Source organism: Papilio xuthus, unplaced genomic scaffold (genome assembly GCF_000836235.2).
Source record: "Papilio xuthus unplaced genomic scaffold, Pxut_1.1 DF827597.1, whole genome shotgun sequence".
Taxonomy (NCBI): Eukaryota; Metazoa; Arthropoda; class Insecta; order Lepidoptera; family Papilionidae; genus Papilio; species Papilio xuthus.
Window position 1 is genome coordinate 317305 of NW_013531052.1, and position 21554 is coordinate 338858.

The 21554-nt window shown below is 32.6% G+C and overlaps 4 protein-coding genes across 5 annotated transcripts; 3 read left to right on the forward strand and 1 right to left on the reverse strand.

Moving 5' to 3' along the window:
* Positions 1-3206: 3206 nt before the first annotated feature.
* On the reverse strand, positions 3207-8201 carry LOC106118352 (zinc finger CCHC domain-containing protein 2). Of its 2 annotated transcripts, none has more exons than XM_013313005.1 (4): positions 7458-8201; positions 5862-6059; positions 5405-5608; positions 3207-5232 (listed from the first exon to the last, which is right to left on the reverse strand). In XM_013313005.1, exons 1-4 carry the CDS (start codon positions 7971-7973, stop codon positions 4720-4722), a joined length of 1431 nt encoding a protein of 476 aa, XP_013168459.1. In that variant the 5' UTR covers positions 7974-8201; the 3' UTR covers positions 3207-4719. The 2 variants fall into 2 exon arrangements, with proteins under 2 accessions (XP_013168459.1, XP_013168458.1); XM_013313004.1 differs by having other exon boundaries at positions 7338-8201.
* Positions 8202-9278: 1077 nt separating this feature from the next.
* Positions 9279-10859, forward strand: Rpn3 (regulatory particle non-ATPase 3). Its single transcript, NM_001312714.1, is given in 1 exon segment — positions 9279-10859. A coding segment is annotated over 1 exon segment (1488 nt). The 5' UTR covers positions 9279-9316; the 3' UTR covers positions 10805-10859.
* A 394-nt stretch (positions 10860-11253) lies between these two features.
* Dnaaf6 (dynein axonemal assembly factor 6) lies at positions 11254-13072 on the forward strand. Its single transcript, XM_013312741.1, has 3 exons — positions 11254-11457; positions 12149-12357; positions 12789-13072. Exons 1-3 carry the CDS (start codon positions 11364-11366, stop codon positions 13044-13046), a joined length of 561 nt encoding a protein of 186 aa, XP_013168195.1. The 5' UTR covers positions 11254-11363; the 3' UTR covers positions 13047-13072.
* A 1083-nt stretch (positions 13073-14155) lies between these two features.
* LOC106118164 (cysteine-rich venom protein DIS2) lies at positions 14156-21437 on the forward strand. Its single transcript, XM_013312726.1, has 6 exons — positions 14156-14374; positions 18469-18560; positions 18831-18964; positions 19085-19230; positions 20204-20398; positions 21199-21437. The coding sequence occupies exons 2-6, from the start codon at positions 18470-18472 to the stop codon at positions 21425-21427; spliced, it is 795 nt and encodes a 264-aa protein (XP_013168180.1). The 5' UTR covers positions 14156-14374; position 18469; the 3' UTR covers positions 21428-21437.
* Positions 21438-21554: the final 117 nt, after the last annotated feature.

Consider the following 21554-nt stretch of genomic DNA (forward strand, 5'->3'; position numbering starts at 1 on the left):
CGATATATAAGTAGACAATACAACAGCACTTTATACATAAGTACCCAAATATAAAAAATATGGGAAAACAACGCTATGAACACGTACGCAGTAGGGCAGTTGTAACATTTAGTAAAGCAAATTGTAATTGCAAATCTGGAACACCTTACTAAATCACAATCACTAATTATGTCAAAATTTAATTATCACATTTATAACATTATGTACAAAGTAAAAAAATATCTTCATACTTTTGTTAGTACAAAATAAAGCTGCACTGTATAGTAATTTTTCTAACAGATTATTAAAGAGTTAAATACAAAGATAGACAAGGACAGAATTCAACAAAATATATTTCCTGCTCATTTTGTAATAGAACAATTCGGTGAGCTCTTTACTTTCTTCAACAGCGAACTTTATAACCATATTGGCAATAGTATCTAAAACTAACTTAAAACTATCATAAATTTTACAAACATTATGTGAATTTATTGAAGATCTATGAACATGCAATTTTACCGATACATCAAAATTTATTATCATGTCTATCGATGTATTTAACTCTATCTAATTCAAATAAAACATAGTCCAAATTGAAATTGTACTTATCACATGTCGAATGTTATTTAACCTCAATGAAATAATTAAGAACTAAATTCATCAAACTACAAATTGTCTCTAAAGCCATTGCTGTTATGGGCTAAAGTATACTTATATATATTACAATTAAGTTACAATTCATCCTATTTTAATCTATTTAACTCGTTTAAATATCGTAATAAAATTATTAAGATTTAAATAACACAATAATTACAATACGTGGACATACAACCTTCATAAGGATTGGTAGATACATGGATATATTTTTACACTAGTACCTTATTACTCGTATTTAACAATGGAGAATAAAAAAACGCATAACATTACAGTGGAGTCAAATAGTGATATATTTTATTTACTCTTTAATACCACAATTAAATTTGTAAATATTTTCAATTTCATTCGATAGAGATCATTTTACAAACATATTTTAAAAGAGATTTTGTTGTAATTCTGCTGTTATGGAAACAACTATCGAAAGATAAAGAAAAACAAAACATAATTATGGTAATGTTTGCATTTTTGATTATAAATTAAGTTATGTAAACATACAATTAAATATTATCTTTATATTAGTTCCAAATGTGAGTGTTGTGAGGTCGACCCGCAGTCGAGCCCAGGCTCCCACCGCCGCGTACATTTGTAACCGTTTAAAAAAATATAATTATGCAAAAAAAAATTAATCGTACAACCATTCCAATTTGACTGTTGCCAACAACGACGAGCATACAAATGCAATATTGTGATTTGTGACAATGTTCATAGAGAAAATGATCAAATAAACACTGGGACACTCGTATTATTATTATTATTACAATGTAATTTACAAATATAATCAATCTCTAAATATTTACTAAATATATAAACGGAACTATTTACAAAATACGAACGCGTCGAATTTTCACGAGTTTATATCTATTAAAAATTTCTAATTATTTACAATGACTATATAAAACACTTATATGATAAAAAAAAATTTAAGAGCATTGCATTTCGTGAGCTTGATCAAAATAATCCCTTGTTCTGTATGGATTCAATTTAATATGCGGACTGTTTGTGCTCAGTCATAATATAAAATCAGATTTCATTCTGTTGTCTCACATTCCCGTCCCAGTTTACTCCATCATTGTGGCGTTCGAACGTTCGGAATCAGAGAAAATCAACAATTACTATCAGAAATCAGTCTTGAATCAAAGGAAACATTAATAACCAATTATTTCATGTTCCAACTTTGAATATTGAACAATTTACAAAATATATTTTTATTACATTGCATTTTTTTTTAATTTATAAAAATGTGGAGATATAGAATTTCGGGGAATTCCACAGCTCGGGTGCAAAATCATTGAAAAAATCTAATAAAATAAAACGATTAGAGATGATGTAATTACACCAAAAGTTTAATGTCATTACAATCGTATCATTTTCATCAAACCATATGAAAATGATAATTTTAAAAATTATAATAAAAACTCTCTTAAAATTATTTTGTCCTACGCTGATTATACTAAAAACAAATCTACTTGTACTAATGGGCATGTACTAAAATTTAAAGTTACATCGTACGTTTAAAGAGTAAATAATATGAATTAAAGAAACTTGAACTTTAATATAAATTTTACACGGACTTTAAATATAAAAAAATTCAAGAATAATACTAAAGAAGGCTAAAGATAGAATAACCTAACTTCAATGTGACCGGGTAACGCTATTATAGCGGTTAGTTATGTCAGAAGATATGCAAAGCCTGATTAGAAGTAAAATATGACACAAAACATGACAGTCCGATAAGGTTAGAGTGACATTTTGACAGGGGCGCCACTGAGCTATTATAATTTAATTTCACTTTCGCCCTTGTCACTACAAAATAAAAATAAATTCATTTAATTAAATTATGGCCAAAACACGTAATCTTATTTAAATTTTTACTGGCATATTTTTTTACATACAATTTTGTTTATGGCACTAAAACTATGTTTACTGGTGATGAACTGGACATTGAGTGTCTTTAAATTGTAATTCATGTAATAAACAATATGTAACCTCACAATCTGAAAGGAGGTAGGCAAAGATTACAATTCTCTATGACATTAGTTACAAATAGTTTACAATAAAAACTGTAACATTTCTTTGCTTTACCTAATTACAAATTGTCAAATATAATTTTATGTTTTTTTTTTAATTTTTATTTAAAATTCATTAATCGCCAATTCATTTTATTGTTAACTTAAATAAAATTGTTGATATACAAATATAAAAATGTAGTTAGTACTTACTCTATGTAAGCTCTCACCTCTTTGCTCTAATAATGTCAGACAGAGATAGTTGCTACCATTTTGTTTATTATTATATGCGACAACATGGAGATAATGTAAGAGGTCACAAAATAGATCATTTAACCTTAGGAATCTTATAATAAGGAAACTGAATGATAGGCTTGTAGTTTTCTGAGAAGTGGATAGCCTAAAGTCGACAGAAACGATTACTATGCAATGATTAAGACATTATTAATGGTTGAATAACCATAATTTCAAATATCTTTTCCCTTTAAATTTTTATACAAAGGCACAAAAAGAGTTATTTATAAATCTTAAAACACTAAAAACTTATATAGATAGTATCAAGCAACAATTTTAAATTAAACATTTTTTTTTTGGTTTTCAAATTACTTTTAAATTTTTTAAAAATATCCATATCTAATTTGAGTATCAGAATGTATCAAAACTGATTATCCATTATCGAAAGCAAAAACGCTTGAGTATGTACACTAATTGAATTTATAAAATCATGGAATTCCCTCTCCATTCTAAAACCAAACAATTCAAAACTACAGTGTCACTGCACTTTCAATCAATCCATTAAAACCTTGCACTATGGTCAAAATGGGCAGAAGGGATAAAATTACAAAGTAACAGCTAATAACAGTAGCTTATAGGTCCACAAGGATCTCATGGCAATCGGAAAATATGTGAACTAACAATGTCATTTTGACAGCGTCATATTTTGACCAATAAGTGTGGCAGTACCGTATAATGTTACCATTTTCAAAATACATATGTTGTTTTGACATGCAGGTTTATTGCAGGTGTTATGATGTATCAATTCAAAATAGCAAGGAATTACTACGAGAACTCAGGTCACAAGTAGCAAATAAATTGCTTGGAGTTGCAACATGGACGACTTTCGAAAGAAGTTAGAAAATTTTTGCTCACTGGTAACACTTAAAATTGTAGGCCCTCCTGTCAGTGTCAAAAAACTGCCATAAGATTCTTGTGGGACTATATTAAATACTTATTTACCAAACTACAAACCGGTGGTGTCCACTGCCAAATGCTTGGGCAATGCGAACCCACAATAACATACAAAAGCTTGTGCAAACAGATCAAAACGCAATCGAATTACGAAACATTTTTGCGACTGAATTATTGATCTTAAAGTGAATTGAAAATATAAAAGTTAACTTGTGACATATTAAGATACATTTAAAGAGATTGCTATAATAGTATTTTTCATTTGCATTCAAAGTAACAATACCCGCCTACGCTCACTTATATATCGTCACTAGATTGTTTACTTTAGTTAGCGTAAATGGATATCTTATCAAGGTTTTTGTTCATATTTTAACTGCATAATCCCATTATAGACAAATACAGGATGAACAAAAATACAAACAAGACTACCATATATTACGATGGTAGGTAAGTCAGCATTCTCTATCTTTACAGACTAAGTATATGGTATCAAGTAGTGCTAGCACAGGAAGATTGCCCCGCTACTGATTCATATAACAACTTGATTATCTACGCCTGCAAAATTCAAATTTAACCTAAATCTAGAATTTTATAAAAATAAATTATTGAAAGTGCAATACACTGGAGAGCGAGATGCGCATTAATTACCACCACAATAAAATACGTTACAGCAAGCGCATGTAACACTACCACTGTACACACACTGTTAATTTTAATCTATATAGAGAAATGTCAGATTGCATTAAACAAGGGTATTTGTGCCGCCCCGGCTGAGCGAACGTACTCCGCCCGATTCCAGTCGCCGTCCGCATGCTACCTGCCTGCGATGGAAGCGACGACGCAGACCGCTTTATAGAGTCAACAACTCACCTCAGCGAGGCCACCAATGCTACTTGTCCGTTGAATCCGGAGGTGCGCCACCGAAATCCAGCTGATATCCACCGGCTCGAGTCATCTCCTCCATACTGGGCTCCTTGCAGTCGTGGCCCGCGTGGCCGGCCGCGCCGCAGTTCCAACACGATAGTTTAGGTGGTGCGTATATTACGGGAACGAAGCCAGCGTATGACGGAGTCGAATATGGTGGGGGTTCGCCGTTCGCGTAAGACGGCTGGGGCGGTCTGAAACCCGGCGGGGGTGTCGGGTAGGCGAAGGGCCGAGGGTAGGGGAGGAACGGCATCTGAGGCGCGGGCGCGGGCCCCGAAGGTGTGGCCCTGCGCTGCGAAGGCGCGGGAGTCCCTGGCGGCGACGACGCGGCACTCGACCCGCTGTCCGATGACGAACGAGTAGGCGGGATGTACGCGCCCGCTCGTCTTCTTACTCCATTCAATTTCTCTAATGATCGATATTGTTGATGTACTGCATTGATTTCACGTAACCTATCCTCTCCTATATTATGTCGTATCTGTAAAGGAAAAAGAAAATAAGTTGCCTACAACGTAACTCAAAATTTACCCACAAATAGATTGCCCAAATAATACTCCTTCCCCAAATAAATGTTGAAAAATTAATTTTTAGCTTACTTTGGTGAGTTAAGGGTAAAATGTGTTATATAACGATAACATTAGACAACATACCTCAGCTACTGTTAAATTGTCAAAGTTGGCAGTAATGTGTGGCAAGGGAGTTGGATCTGAAACAGCGGAGGGCAGCGGCGGTAGTGGCGGCGAGCGATCGCGGGAAGGACGCCGGCGCGCCCGGGGCGAGCCCGCGCGACTGTCGCCCGGGGACGACATCAGAGGCGACTGAGGCGCACCCGCCGCCGTAGGATAATTTAATACCTGAAATTATTTAAACTCCCATTGAGTGAATTATTGTGATTATATATTCAAGTTAGTCAATATTATTTTACATGCTTTAACAATAAATTAACCGAAGGAAAATTTTAACTGGTGCACACATAGAAACATTAACTCACAAATGGATTTTTCGCTCCAAAATTGGGATAAAAATGTTATCGTATGGCTGTTGTATATACACTTTAAATATAGTTTTTTAAACTGTGGCAAGGATGTTAATATATAAGTATATTACCTCTAATGGTTGTGTTAGTGGAGATACAATAATATTTGCAGGCCATCCATGTTGTCCTATGAACTCCGTCATGTTGTACTGAGGAAGTGGCAGTCCAGGTGGAGCATGGGTAACTTCTGCTAGGATTGGCACTACACCACCAGCACTTGTCAGAACTGGCGGTGAACTTAATTCAGGTACACCATCAGTGCTCGTAGGCTGGAAATTAAGATATATTTTTAATCAAAACTTTGAATGTACCATTCTTTATTTACTTCAAAACTATTGTGCTCTCTCTTTGTAATTTGTCTCTTCCAAATCAGTTCTTGACATCCACATCTGAGACTTGGCACTCACCTACATCTATCAGTACTAAATTTTCACATCTTGTTTAATTTGTTTAAAACAATTGAACTAATTAATAATAATACTGTTATTAATTTTGCTTATTGATATTACAATATAGCTAGTTTCAATATCTCAACTAAAGATGTAATATTTGTAAACAAGCGTGTGTGACTATTGATGGCAATCATAACATTATTTTTCACAATTTTTCTCTATTTTATACTTTATAATTGTAAAATGAAGAAAGTGAATTTGAATAATGGATACAAGTTAAATGGTGTAAAGTTAAAGCATAAAATGTGAGACAAACCCATTATTTACTAAATTCATGTAATAAAAATTTGAATAAACAATACAAATGCAATAAACAGGAAGCTCCACATTGCACTAATATAAGTATTATATTATTATGAAATATAAGATTCCCAAATCATAAAGATTCTTTTTGTAATAGGAATAAATTAGTCTAAGTAACAAAATCAGTTACGCAACATTTATACATAAAACAATAACCCAATTTTAAAGAAAATGTATAATTAACAGATTTAATAACATTTTATTTAAAGTGATAAAATTACCATGGTCACAAAAATGTTATTTGACCTATTACCAAATAATAAATTATTTGACCTGCACTCCCTAATTTCCGATAGGATATCATAGTTAAGGCCATCACTTTTTACTTTTTCACTAAAGAAATTTATCTAACTGCTGGAATTACTTCAATTTCAGGTATTAATAATAGCAATATTACCAGCACTTTGATGCAATTAAGATAATTAAAATCATGTAAGATAATTATTTAAATATGATAATTAGTTATTTCTTGTAATAAAAGACTGATTTCAAGCAATTTAAGATTTAACCTTCACTAATTTATGAAATTTTTAAGAAATTTTCTTTCCTTATTGGCATTTAATTAGCATTCAAATAAAAAAGTTTAATTACTTAAAAGTCATCCAAAAATAGCAAATGTAAATAGAGCAATAACAAGTATTTGAGCAAACATAATTCTGAATTACACAAACAACACACTACATTTTACATGACTTAACCCAATGATATGTTTGTCAATGTGCACAATGGAATGATTAAAAAATGCAGTTTATAATGAAAACAAATATGAACTACCATGATTGTGACACTGACCTGAACCCCAGGTGTTTTGACAAACATGATACCAGGTGGTGGCGGTATCAAGCCAGGCAAATTGGGTGGCGGAACAGACATATTGGGTGCAATACTGGACTGATTATGGCAACCACTCACAGGTGCAATAATGTGCTCTTGCTGGTCTTGATAATGTATTCGCTGGTCTTCAAGTTTCAACTTCTCTAATATTTCACCAAAATGTGATTTCTGATCAAACGTAAAGGCAGGATGATGTAACGCCATAGTATACAATAAAAGAATCTCCTCCAAAAGATCACCATACAGACCCTTCAGTAGACCACTCTGCTCTAAACTGACCATTTCATTGTACAATGTGGTGGCACAAACAAAATTACATGAACGTAATAATGATACGTATAAAGCCATTTTTCGTCGCGTTCTCGGATCTGAATTGGCGCCGCCAATATCAGCTGCCAGATCTGTGGGATTGTTGGCTCTAAGTTCGGCACCACGCAACTCCTGAAAATCCCGCTTACCGAGCTCTTCCAAATAGGTGCCAATAAAGCGCAGTTCGAATGGTAAGCACATGTTTAACAATGTACACATTGCGTCTATGCGTTTATAGCTTTCCAATTCTTTAAACCATGATACCACGTCCTCTTTGCAAACCATTTCCAGAACACATTGAAATTTTATGTAAAGAATCAACCGGTCCCCTGCAGTCGCAGCTCTCCTTTAGCTTATAATTTTTGGCACACACCTTTGTGGTGATAATTTGATGGTAATAATACAAATCTTTTCGATTGTAACATTAGTAATAAAACTGTTAAAAGCTTTTTATCAGTATTCCACTACTATACCTATTGGTTAAGCAACTAAGAGCAATGCTAGTAGTTTTATCTTGTCTATACTGTAATAGTCTATGGATTAGAAAAATTATGGCAATTCCAAGGCCAGAGAGCGAGAGCTAGCGAGAAAAGAACACAAAAATACACAAAAGGCTGCAAAAAGATGAATTACGTTCAAGCTTCCTTTATTAAGAACACAAGGCAAATATTACTGTTAATTAGTATAAAGATAAACATCAAAATATCACCTTGTTCTTCATAAATAAAACTACATTATTGTTTAGCAAGTAAAACAAAAAAACTATGAATTTATGAAATAGTAAAATCGGTACTGTTATTGATTTTTCTTATACATGTAGACACTATCAAAAATTGTCAATTCTTAATATTGTATAAACATAGTTATAAATAAATAATCTACCCACATTATTGTTATGTTCAAAAACTATTTCAATGAGACAGTTTACTTCAAGCTGCTCGAAGGATTATTATCAACAAAGAAACCCAAGACTTTATGTTCTGTAATATTATCCATGTTAGAGAATTCCCCATATTTAGTGTTGTGAACACTGCTATAAATTTTAAGAACGAGGAAAATATTGTACATTTTATTGTAGATAATATACAGCTAATGACAAATTGAACTCGCAATGTCGCAATGCACTTTGTTTAAATTGTTATCATAGTGTAAGGAAAGGGGCAAGTTATGAGACAAAAAAAGATTTACTTTATCTGTATATAATGTTGAAACATGTTTGACACATTTTATGTTTGATTGACAGACTGTGTTCCTGTTCTTCTGTTCTTAGACCCTAGTAACTAGTGTTGCCTTTTGAAAACTTTCAATGTTTATTGATGTTGATATAATGCATTGCATAGTTATCGGGATTGGATTGTAAATTTTAGTCAATAGTTTGCTTTTTAAATTGTCAAATATTACGATTTCATTCTTTTCGGTCGAAATTTTCAATTTTTCATATTATCTTTACCAAAACCAAAACAAAGGTATTTTCTAAGTGTAAATGAGTGTAGCCGAACGTAAGTGTTACTCGGCATTTTTTGACAGACTGACAGCCAGCATGAAAATTTAGTTTTGGTTTGTCTGAAATCTCTTATTATCTTTAATATAACAAATCTTTATTAAAGAAAGTATCAAAATAGCAGAAAATGGCTCCGGTTGAACAAGATGTCGAAATGAAAAATGCGGATAGCCCAGCAGGAGTGAGCGATGTTGAAATGAGTGAAGTGAAGAAAGATGCTGATGTACTATCTGTTCAAGACTTACGGGAACATGTCAGACAAATTGATAAAGCAGTTTCATCCAAGGAACCGAGATTTGCTATGCGAGTATTACGATCTATCCCAAGCACAAGGAGGAAGTTAAATGGCAATGTTTTGCGTGCCATAATAAATCAACTGTTTCCATCGAATTCAGACAAAGAAGCTTTACTTTCTTTTGTTGAAAGTCCTGTACCAGGAGCCGTAGAAATTGAAGCACCTCGCTCAAGGAGTGCTCCAAAAACGCCTGCTCCTGAGGTAGATGCTTATGTGCATCTTTTAATATTGCTGCGATTGTTAGACACAAACAAGCTCGAAGAAGCGACAGAGTGTTCTCAGCAATTAATGAACAAGGTTACTGCTCAGAATAGAAGAACTCTTGATTTGATTGCTGCCAAGTGCTACTTCTATCACTCTCGCGTTTTTGAACTTACTAACAAGTTAGATTTGATAAGGGGATTACTCCATGGGCGTTTGCGTACATCGACGCTTCGAAATGATTATGAAGGACAAGCAGTTTTAATTAATTGCCTTTTACGTAATTACCTCCATTATTCTTTATATGACCAAGCTGATAAATTGGTCAGTAAGTCTGTGTTTCCTGAGAATGCTAGTAACAATGAGTGGGCAAGATTTTTGTATTATCTTGGTAGAATTAAGGCAGCCAGGCTTGAGTACAGTGATGCTCATAAGCACTTAGTTCAAGCATTGAGAAAAGCTCCACAGACCGCTGCAGTTGGTTTCCGTCAAACTGTGCAGAAATTGGCTATTGTTGTGGAGCTGCTGCTGGGTGATATACCTGAACGTGCTATATTCCGTCAAGCCCAGCTAAGAAAAGCATTGGCTCCTTACTTCCAGCTAACTCAAGCTGTGAGGCTGGGTAACTTACAGAGGTTTGGAGAAGTTCTTGAAAATTATGGACCTCAATTCCGGACCGATCATACTTTTACATTGATCTTAAGACTAAGGCAGAATGTAATCAAGACTGCAATCCGTTCAATTGGTCTGTCATATTCACGCATTTCACCCAAAGATATTGCAAGGAAGTTGGGCTTGGACTCTGCAGAGGATGCTGAATTTATTGTTGCTAAAGCAATCAGGGATGGAGTGATTGAGGCTACTCTTGACCCTGAAAAGGGTTACATGAGCAACAAAGAGAGCTCTGATCTGTATTGCACAAGGGAACCCCAGTTGGCATTTCATCAGAGAATTTCATTCTGTTTGGATTTACATAACCAGAGTGTAAAGGCAATGAGATATCCTCCTAAGTCATATGGAAAGGAGTTAGAAAGTGCTGAAGAACGTAGAGAAAGAGAACAACAAGATCTTGAACTTGCTAAGGAAATGGCAGAGGAGGATGATGATGGTTTCCCTTAAATTTTTTCAAGTTATATTTGCACTTTTTGTAATAGAGTTTGCAAATAAATTAACAATGTAATTTCTGTTTGAATAATTAAATATAGATAATTTCAAAAATAATTTGTGTTTCTTTTAAACTAACATATTCATAACAATGTTGTAAATAATCTAATTTATTTTTACTTTGGTACTTTTGTTATTTGCTTCAATTTGTTGGGAAAAAGTTCATAATCCAGCAATGAGTATATATTTAAGAAGTAAATAAGTAGAGAAAGAAAGAGAAAGTTATGGTAAACTTTAAATTACTATTTAAAGTTTTTTAACAATTTCAGAAAAATGAACATGAAATTATTTAAAAATATTTTTAGATTCTTTAAAGTTCTTTTATTTGGTCAGTTAAATTTATATTCTATATCAATTCTAAGATGGTGTCAAAATAAAAAAAAAACAGTTGCTATGGTAACATTTCAAATGTGTTTTGTCAATATTGTAAGACTCGGTGAATTCGAATTCCATTGTTGCAAAAATTTAGCATCGTTTAGCTTATTGTTGTTAGTTGTTACAAATAAAAGCAAAAATGGAATTCACACACGATGCTATGACCAAATTGAAAGAATTATTAAGAGAGCCTGAACCTGAAGTCTTGCAAGGGGATGATTTACCGTTTTCAGGTAGGCATTTTATTTCATTTATATTAGGTTCATGTTAGAACTCAGAGAGTTTACAAAAGAAAAAAAAATTATATCTTCCACAGTTGAGTCATCACTTTAAATTCTTTAAATTTATGTGTTTGCGCTACAATCAACGACATCTGTTGGCAATCTTATGTCATTTTCAATTCTAGCTACTGAAGATTTCAATATGTTTAGTTTATAAGGTTTTATTTAGATATGGCTGTTGTTGAAATATTCCGATAGAGACGGCAAATCAACTGTAAACGTTGATGTTTTGATTAAATCTTCTATGTCAAGGTTAAACATTCCATACATTCTAATATTAATAATTTAAGGTATGCTTTGAATTGAGACCGATATATTGCAATGAAATATTTTTAAATTAATTAGACTTTTGGTTTATACATCTTAAGAACCGTACTATGACCTATATAAATTTATTGCTCAACGATAACAACTACTATAACATATTTACTTATATACAGTGTGTCCAACATACAGGGAGCTCTTCATCCAAACTTATATTTCCTTTATGACACAGAAGGAATACATATGCCTGTAAAAAAAAAGAAATTTTATTATTTCACACTTACAACATTTAATGTATCTACGATATTATGTTCTACATGTTTTCGTTAATCGTATGATGGATTACTTTAGGTAAATAAAATAGTATTTAAAATTTTAGGTTACGAAATAACATCGAATAGAGACAAAGTGCCGTGTCCTAGTACGAATGATACAAAAGGACCACGCACAATAGAGGAATATGAAGAGCAAGAAGCAGCAGAACTTGATAGTTTAGCTGGTCCTGGCGGTGGAGCTGGTGATAGGAAGGCTCCTGAATATACTATGAATTATCAGCAATCTGTCAGCGCGGAAGATGTTTTTTTGCAGGTTCATAAGATCTAATTACCGCTTTACACCTGGCTGCGCTACTGGCTGCTATTTAAATGGAGTCCCGAGATTTCCACTGCTGCAGCCGCGACTACAATAAAAGATGACAGTCGCGCGTGGCTCGATTCGCGCGGTTAGGCACCAAGTGGAAATAGGCATTTATAACGGTCAAAGTTTGAGTTCTTACCTGTCTGATGAAATTTATAACAAAGCTAGGACAATCGAAGATCCTTTAATTAAATAGAACTATAGTAGAAATAGTTATAAAAGCTAAATCATTGAGACGTCTTGGGTGTTTTAAAATAGTATTTCTTTTAAAGATGTTTGGTATATCCTTGCTTCCATAGATAATGTTTTACATTACCTTTAAAAAAGAAAATTAATTCTTTGTTTTTTTTTTCTTATTTTTAAATGTTGGTATTTTCTAACAGATGGGTCCGAAAACACCATCTTCAGCGAGTTGCGAAAACCTTGTAGTGAGGATCAAACTACCAGGAGATAAGAAAGAGAACGTGGAACTGACTGTTGATACAAAAAGTGTTACGATTCAATCTCCGCAATATTACTTGAAGCTTGCACTACCACATGATATCGACCCAGACAATTCTAAAGCAAACTGGGATAGTGTCAAGGAATCTTTAGTTCTAACTCTGAAATTGGATAGAGAATTTGATTTTGTCAACTTTTAATCTATAAAATACATTTATTAGTCCAAGAATGTACCTTTTTATTGTCTCTCACTACTGTCAATATCTACCTACCTAACCTAAGTTTGGGCTTACTACCCCATTAGTCAACCACACTAACTCAGTGTTGGTTGGTTGACTTCGTATCTTTGAATTCCTTCGCAGATATGCGCAGGTTACATCACTTTGTTTGCCTCTACTGTAAGAACGTCAGATACATGGCGGAATTTGAACCCAGGATATGCAAATCACATGTCAAGTGCTTAATCCCTGAGCCATCTACGCTAGATTTAAGAGAGACTAAGAAAAATCTATTTACCCATGCAAAAACATTTATAGGGATAAAAGGGAGTAATATTGGAGTATAGATATTACTATAATATATACTTAACAATTTTAGTTATTTAAAATAATCGTAACCGTGAAGCCGTCAAGGCACCATTTATTTTATTATTATACAATTCTCGACACATCAATGCCGATTTTAATTGTGCGAGTTGTAATGTGAGAACGTTTTAGGTTGCCAGTCTTCATGATTGTGGCGGCAATAGATATTAAGTACTGACACTAGCAGACCTCATTGAAGATGTTACGTTATTTATGAGCAAATATTTACATACTGGCATGTTGTAAATAGAGTATCTGTTGATATGTTTCATAATCTAATTTTGAATACCCACATGAAAATATGTAATGTCCTAATTTAAATTAAATCTCTCTTCGAAAGATTTTGCGATGTCTTCACGCGTATAAATTTATTATCTTGGCTACATTTGTACCTTTAAAATTATATTATACAATTGAACACAAAATAATTTACGAAAAGGTTTTAATTTCTAAAATGGTTTTATACAATTATTTTAATTTAGGAACACATTAAATTACACAAGCAATTCGAAAATCAACAAAATATTTCTGAATTACATTACTTAATTAAATCAATAACTAAAACTTCCTCAAGTTTTTATCATTGCAATTAAAATTTTATTAAAGCAATTTAATAATAAATCTACGCTTTTTGTATGCATATTATCTTCCCAGCTTGTTTACAAAAACCAGCCAGTTTGATATAATTCAGTGAGGAAGGATTGTTTTGCAGGCAGCCAGTGCGTAGTTAGCGGCTATAGTGTTCGCTTCTCATTTAATATAATTCTTGCACTTGACCGATTCGGTAGTGAGCGACAAATAATTAATTTAGACAGAAATAAATCTAGATATTCCGCGTTAGGAATTCTTAACAGACAGTTATATTATTTGTATTCACAGACAGTTGCGAATCTTGTGAACTTTAATAATACGAACATTTTAAAGCAGTTTTTTTTTAATAAGAGGTAAGTTTTGCCATTTATTGTATTCGTAACTCATCATTAAATAATATTTTTGAGGTGGATTTTATATTCCAATTTATTTATACTATAAATTAATCAAATTAATAAGGATATCAAATTGTTATATGTACATTTAGTTTGGCTAATTATTTAAACTTAAAAACCCAGAAGGTGGGTAGGGTAATATATTTCTCGCACAACGATTGTAATATTCACCTGAAAATATTACATATTTTAAAATAACAATCATTTTCGCTATTCATTTCTAATCATCGCTGACATAGTATTAGATTATGTAACCACCTGCACTAAGCTAGCATCAACAATATTTACAGTCAATTCAGATTTTAGGTATTTAAATCAGATCATGTGATTTTAAACTGATATACAAACACGGCTAAACACTCACTTCTATTCGTCCGGTGGCGGCACCGACTAGTTTTGAGCCCATCGGGGGCCCTTCTTCAGGATGAGTGGTACTGGTATTATTTCGCGGACGCGGCCCGTCGCTCACTGAGTGAGTGTTTATATATCAGTTTAGTATAATGTCTCACGAAAGTTTGAATAATTTCATGTGATTTTAATTAAAAAAGAATAAAAACAATTGATTTATTAACAATAAGTAGATAGTTCTCAAGTGTAGCTCATGTCTTTAAAGCTATAAATTTTGAATTTTATGACGATATTTAAAATAAGATTCTAATCGATGTATGTTGAAACGTAACAGAATCGTCATTACGAAAATCCTTTGATAAAAATTGTAACTATTATATAATTTACTAAATATGCGAAACAATGTATTAACTACAGATTAACTGTAATGTGTACGTTAGCATTCTTAGAAAATAAAATATGGACACATCGCTGAAACATGAGTCGATGTTAGTACGCGTGAAAAAATGAGAATTAAATAAGCGCCTCTTCATTCAATTAAAAAAACGTTATACAAATTGACTTTTGCGTTCAATCTTAAACACCTACTCGTTCTATTGAATGATATATGGTTTCATTCGGCCTTGAATCTGAGTTTTACTCCTTGTTTAACTGGGTCTCAGTTTTGATATCTTAAGAGAGTTATAATCTATATATATATAAAAATCAATTGCTGTTCGTTAGTCTCGCTAAAAACCGAGAACAGCTGAACGGATTTATCTTATTTTAGTCTCGAAATGTTCATGGAGGTCTAAGAAAAGTATAAAAGGTGAGAAAAAATCGAATAATTGCCGGGAACTAATTCAGTTTTTTTTATTCCACGCGGATGGAGTCGCGGGTGACAGCTTGTCTTAGTTAAATCTAATTAGATTTGTATTAGATCCTAAGTAATTACTTGTTGCGATAAAACAACGACCTAAAATTGATCGGTTATAAAGGATATTAAAGAATATGTTTTACTTATAACTACATGTTTAATGTTTTTTCAATTCAGCAAGATTTGATCACCTAATCCAAAGTTAGTAACCATGGGTTTCAGAGACTATAATCCCCGTTTTGAACATATTGTTATCTCTGTTTCGTCAAAGACAATGATAGGGATGACTATATTATGTTTTATACAGAGATTTTGGTGACGAACACCAACAGTTTGTATAATACGCTTCCTATATTGGTTGATAATAATTTGACGCTATAGGTTTTACCTATGTTTCGATTTTAACTTATCGTTTAACTTATCTAAACAAAATCTTAGTTACATTGTCTTATTCTAATGAGTTGCTCTTTGTTTTGTTGTTGTTGTCGCACAGATGCGATAAAACTAAATAAAACGTTTTTATCTTCATTATAAATATTTTATACGAAAATTATTGTAGTGGATTCTACATTATCCCGCTACCTTAGCGGTCTATGTGACGATATATATATATTATATGTATGCCTATAGATATCTAATTCTATGCAGTATTTTTTAACAAATTCCTTATGGAGAAAACACTAATTGGATGATATAACAAAACCTCGACCTCCTAATGATTTATATTCAGTAATTTAGCCTTGTCTGTAAATATATATCACTGTCACGTTTTATGACAAAACCATGCTTATTATTTTCAGACTATTCAAGCATAAAAATCTTTCTTGTATAGATGCAATTTTTATAAAAATTATGCGTAAAATAAGTTTCTGTTTCGGGCTTTGAATGAACGCTGTACTAATTGTGTATGCAATGTTTAAATTATTTTATTTTGATTTTAAAAACTAAATAGCACATTAAGTTTATTGCTTTGTTTAATAAGTGGAAGTACGTCTACGATAAATGTTGAATTCATGTGAACAAAAACAACTATTACAAACTTTAAATAGGTTTATTAAAAGCGTTTGGTAAACTTGCATCGGCTGACGTTACTAATGTATTAGATTAGGGTTAGAATGCGTGACAAATGCGTAGTTTATAGGCAAGGTGTAATCACTCTTTGCCGTTAAATATCTACAGGCGTAAATATTGTTGCACATACGCAATAGGTTATAAATTAATTGATAAAAATATTATACGACCATATTTACTATCTTGTATCATAGCATTTCCTTGTCAGGTACAGGCCGACATATGTTGAGTGACAATTGACAATACTATGTTCGATTCTAAGTGGGTAGCGAATTAAATTTTTCGACTGTCTACATTCCGGAAAAATTTACTTCCATCGAAAAAAAAGATGTTTAAATTGTAACCACGTTACAGTAAAATGTCTTTTTGTTTTACATTGTCCAAAATGATTTGTACATATCGTTCACACGTCTGATTTTAAGGTCGTCATATGAGGTACAAATGAGAATTCACCTCAATTGATTATGCGGACCCTGATGCGTTTTATATACCTTGAAAGTGCATCGTAAAGAATAGTAAATAAATGTGTTACTTCAGAAGATTTAAATACGCAAGCAATGAGCGGGAAGTGCAAACTACATACCGTTAAATATCAAGTGGCTTAAATAGCGTTAACTTGCTACTTACAGTGTTGTAGGTAAACCTATACGAATGTTTAAAAATCCTGAATGGATTTTCAAAGCAATATAATAAGGATAATGTGAATAGGATAGCACCTTTGAATGTTTTACAATATCTTTATATCCATACTAGCTGTCGCCCGCGACTCCGTCCGCGAGGGATTAAAAATAGATGTTGGCCGATTCTCAGACCTACTCAAAATGCTCACAAAATTTCATGAGAATCGAACAAGCCGCTTCGGAGGAGTATGGGAACGAAAATTGTGACACGAGAATTTTATATATAGTAAAAGAAGATGTTTCTGAAATTCGTATATTTCTTGCACGTGATGGCTTTTATTTTAAGGCCAATTTGTCTTTAGATACGGTGAGATATGCAATTGCCGTCCATTATACAAATGACCTTGGAGGTAATTAGATTACTTGAGGATTTTTGGACCTTTATTTATAAGACATGCAACATATAGATTTACTACAAAGCAACCCATTTCCCTACCTCACAATAAAAATATGAGTCATATTTTAGCATAAAATACTTTATTATTGACGGCTATTGTAAGACATCAAATAAGTTTGTCAGATATAAAACATACAGACGTAGTAATTAAGCCAACGAATTTAATTCATGGCAACTGTGTTATCTGGTTTCTGTAATCTAGGTCACTATCTAGTGGAGTCTATTGCTCAGATTACTAACGGAGCATTTTTTAAATAGACAAGCACATTACTAATAGTTAGATTGTACTAGGATATTATAAACGATTACAACTTTTATGATTGCTCTCCTGTCATATCACAATCTTTGGAGATCGCAGTACTATTTGTCTCCCAGAGTAGTCCATGGGTATTGAGGTCCACTTAACAACCGTCGGCGGCTACGATGGCGAGAGTTAAAGTTTAGGGTTCACTAGTTGAAGTAGAAATGTAACAGAAAGGGTTCACCGTAACAAGTAAATTTTTGAAAGATGTCTACGAGAATAAGTTTTAGAATCTCTATTCCATTTCATTCAATTTTTTTTTGGAGAATTACACATTGATTGTAATTATTAAATTTAAAAGAATATGCGACCATACACACATGAGTGCACTCGATAGTACAATTATTTCTCCATCTATAAAATAAATAAATTTGTTTTAGTTTGATTTTTTGTTTTCAGAATGCTGGTGCGGAATATAGTTTGGCTTAGCGTAGGGATATTTTTAAATAGTGCTGTTTTATTAGAAAGCGTAAGACAATGGAGTAACAGACGTAAGTTTTATGGTTTGTGGTTCTGATGTAAATTCATTATAATAATCTCATCTAGACTTCTGAATGTTTTTAAATAAAAATTGTTAACTGAAACCAAAACTCTAAATACACATAGCAGGTGTAATGCCATGTTTTGAATAAGTAACGACGATTGTGATAAACTTTCTTATAATCAGAGATAAACTAAGGAAGGATTTTCAAAGATTTTCTTTTTTTTTATAAATGTGTGCTTTGTAAAATTTGAATATAAGATGACAGCAATTATTTCAGAGCTAATACCACCAAATAAAATCCCAGATGAAGCTTTAAATCCTCGAAGAAATGTAGTCAGACGAAAAATAGTACTTTACCATAATTTCTTTAGAAGTAAGGTACAACCTACCGCTTCAAATATGTTACTTATGGTGAGTTACTTTTACGAAAAAATAATAAGGAGATTTATTAAAAATTATACGTATGTATAAATACCGAAAATATTAGATTTGAAGATAAATTTTTCGTTTATATTTTTTTTTAATTTTCAGTCATGGAACCCAATCGCTGCAAAACAAGCTCAAAGTTACGCGGACAAATGCATATTTTTGCAGCACAATGACCCTCTTGAAAACACAATACCTTATTTGGGATCTTGTGGACAGAATTTGTTTGTTGCGGCTCAGAAAACTCCGTGGTTTGTTTACTTACTTTAGACTTTTGATAATAGATAAAAAATAAAAATGTGACGAGAAAGGTCTAGTCTCTTACGAATCTCGAAATTACTGATTCGCTGATTATTAGGTTGTGTGACTTCACGTCGGAAACGAAGAAGATCTACTAGAATCTAATAGGGGAGCGCTTCTTGTACATTCTTTACTATTCTTTTTTTAAACTAGCTTAATAATAATAAGCTAAAGATCTCAATCTAATTGTGTATTAGTATTATTCAAGTGACCTTTTCGTTTTCCGCCTATATAATTAATAATTGTCAATTCTCGCTTTATCGATTATATTTTTATTCATTATTAGGATAGGAAGTTGAGTCTTTCAAATTCATTTACGGAACAAAATCAATCAAAAGCAAGTATAGATCGCAATTCATAGCACAAATGGTAATAAAAATTAATATGTAGTTGTAACGAGCCTATTGCGAGAACAAGCCTTGCGTTCTTCGCGTCCATGAATGTGATGATAAATTATATGTCGACATACGAATGCCCCTACCTATACTTTTTGTTAATATCCACTTGTTTCCTCGTCCAGTTCGTCTCGGCATTCACGACATCCATTATTCTTTGCTTTGTTTTTTTATATCAACACTATTATAAAATCGTGATCTTCTATTTTAAGTACCAAGTTTTTATGAATATCCATTTTAATAATATACAGAATGTTAAAATTTCAATTGTAATTATCAGGCATTGAAGACTTTATGATAGGTCTCACGGTTTACGAATAGAATAACAATTAATTTATTGGGCAATAGATAACATATGTATTGATTATCAAACATATAAATGACACTCAAAGCTGTAGTTCAGAAAAAAAGAAAAATATTTAAATATTCGAACAAACATGTCAATCTTATTTTGCATCTTGTACATGCATACAAGGCTATCCAATAAAGATCGCCCGATATTACAATTATTAACCTTGTTTTGTTCTAGGTTCTTTGCACTAAAAACATGGTTTTTGGAATACAAGAATTTCACATACGGAGAACCAATCAAAGACTTGAAAGCTGTAGGACATTATACACAAATGGTTTGGGCCACGAGTCACAAGGTTGGTTGTGGACTAGCGCACTGCACCGGAGGGCCTTGGGGAAAATTTTACAACTACGTGTGTCATTACTGTCCTGGGTAAATATCGTTGATCTTTCAAAATATTTCTAGTCTAACGTATATTTCTTTTATAACTGACATAGCGCCGTCTAACAAAATTGTAATTTCAATTAAGCTCTAGGCTTGAGCAAGGAGATGGTACACGACACGTCCATTGGTGGGATTCGAACCCATGACTACGTAATCGGATAGACCCTTAACCATTGTGACATCATTAAAACTATTATCCTTACTAAATTGCATTTTACTCAGTGTTGATTTCCACTGCTGTAACATCAGTATTAAATATATCATAGTCTGTTATTTTCAAAGAGGCCCCCAGTGGTAGTGGAAACCTACAATAAATGAACTCAGACATATCTTGTATCGTCACGTTTCCATCACAATGTATTTTGAATAACATTACATGAATGTTAAATAGATACATTCGATTCAAATGTTATTTACGAAGACTAAGCAAGTCTTTCTAAGAATACGATTATTTATACTTGTATAATCTTACTTATTACTTCTTTCTTACTAATATTGTAAATGCGAATGTTTAGATGAATGGATGGATGAATGTTTGTTTGAAGGTATCTCCAGAACAGCTGCTTGGATCTCGATGAAATTTGCTATAGAAGAAAAGCAAAAAACAAAGTTAAAAAAAAACTAAGTTAAAAATTATTTTATAGTAATCGTATATTTTTATAAAGTTGTATGTATGGTATACTATACGAAATGAACATAAGGGTTAAGTTTGTTTTTAATTCCGCGCGGACGGAGTGGCGGGCGACAGGTAATGGTAATATAAATTTTAAAGTAAATTTCTATTTCAGTGGTAACTTTGACACTATAACACATTTCCCCTACAAATCGGGACCGACGTGCGGTGATTGCCCAAAGAATTGTTTACAAGATTCACTTTGCACTAATTATTGTCCAAGAAGAGATTATTATTCAAACTGCAATTCCCTGGTACATATATCAGACGTTTGTCAACACGGGACGTGTAATGCTACGTGTATTTGCGGTAGTAAACGTATACATAAAAATTATCCATGGTAATTTAGATTTAGTTTAGTAATTATTGTATATTAAGATATATTATAATGTAAAATATTTGTCTATATTAATAAATTAGTTTCATATTTCATTGTTTTTTTCTAACATCTGGGGCCAGTGTTAGTGATTT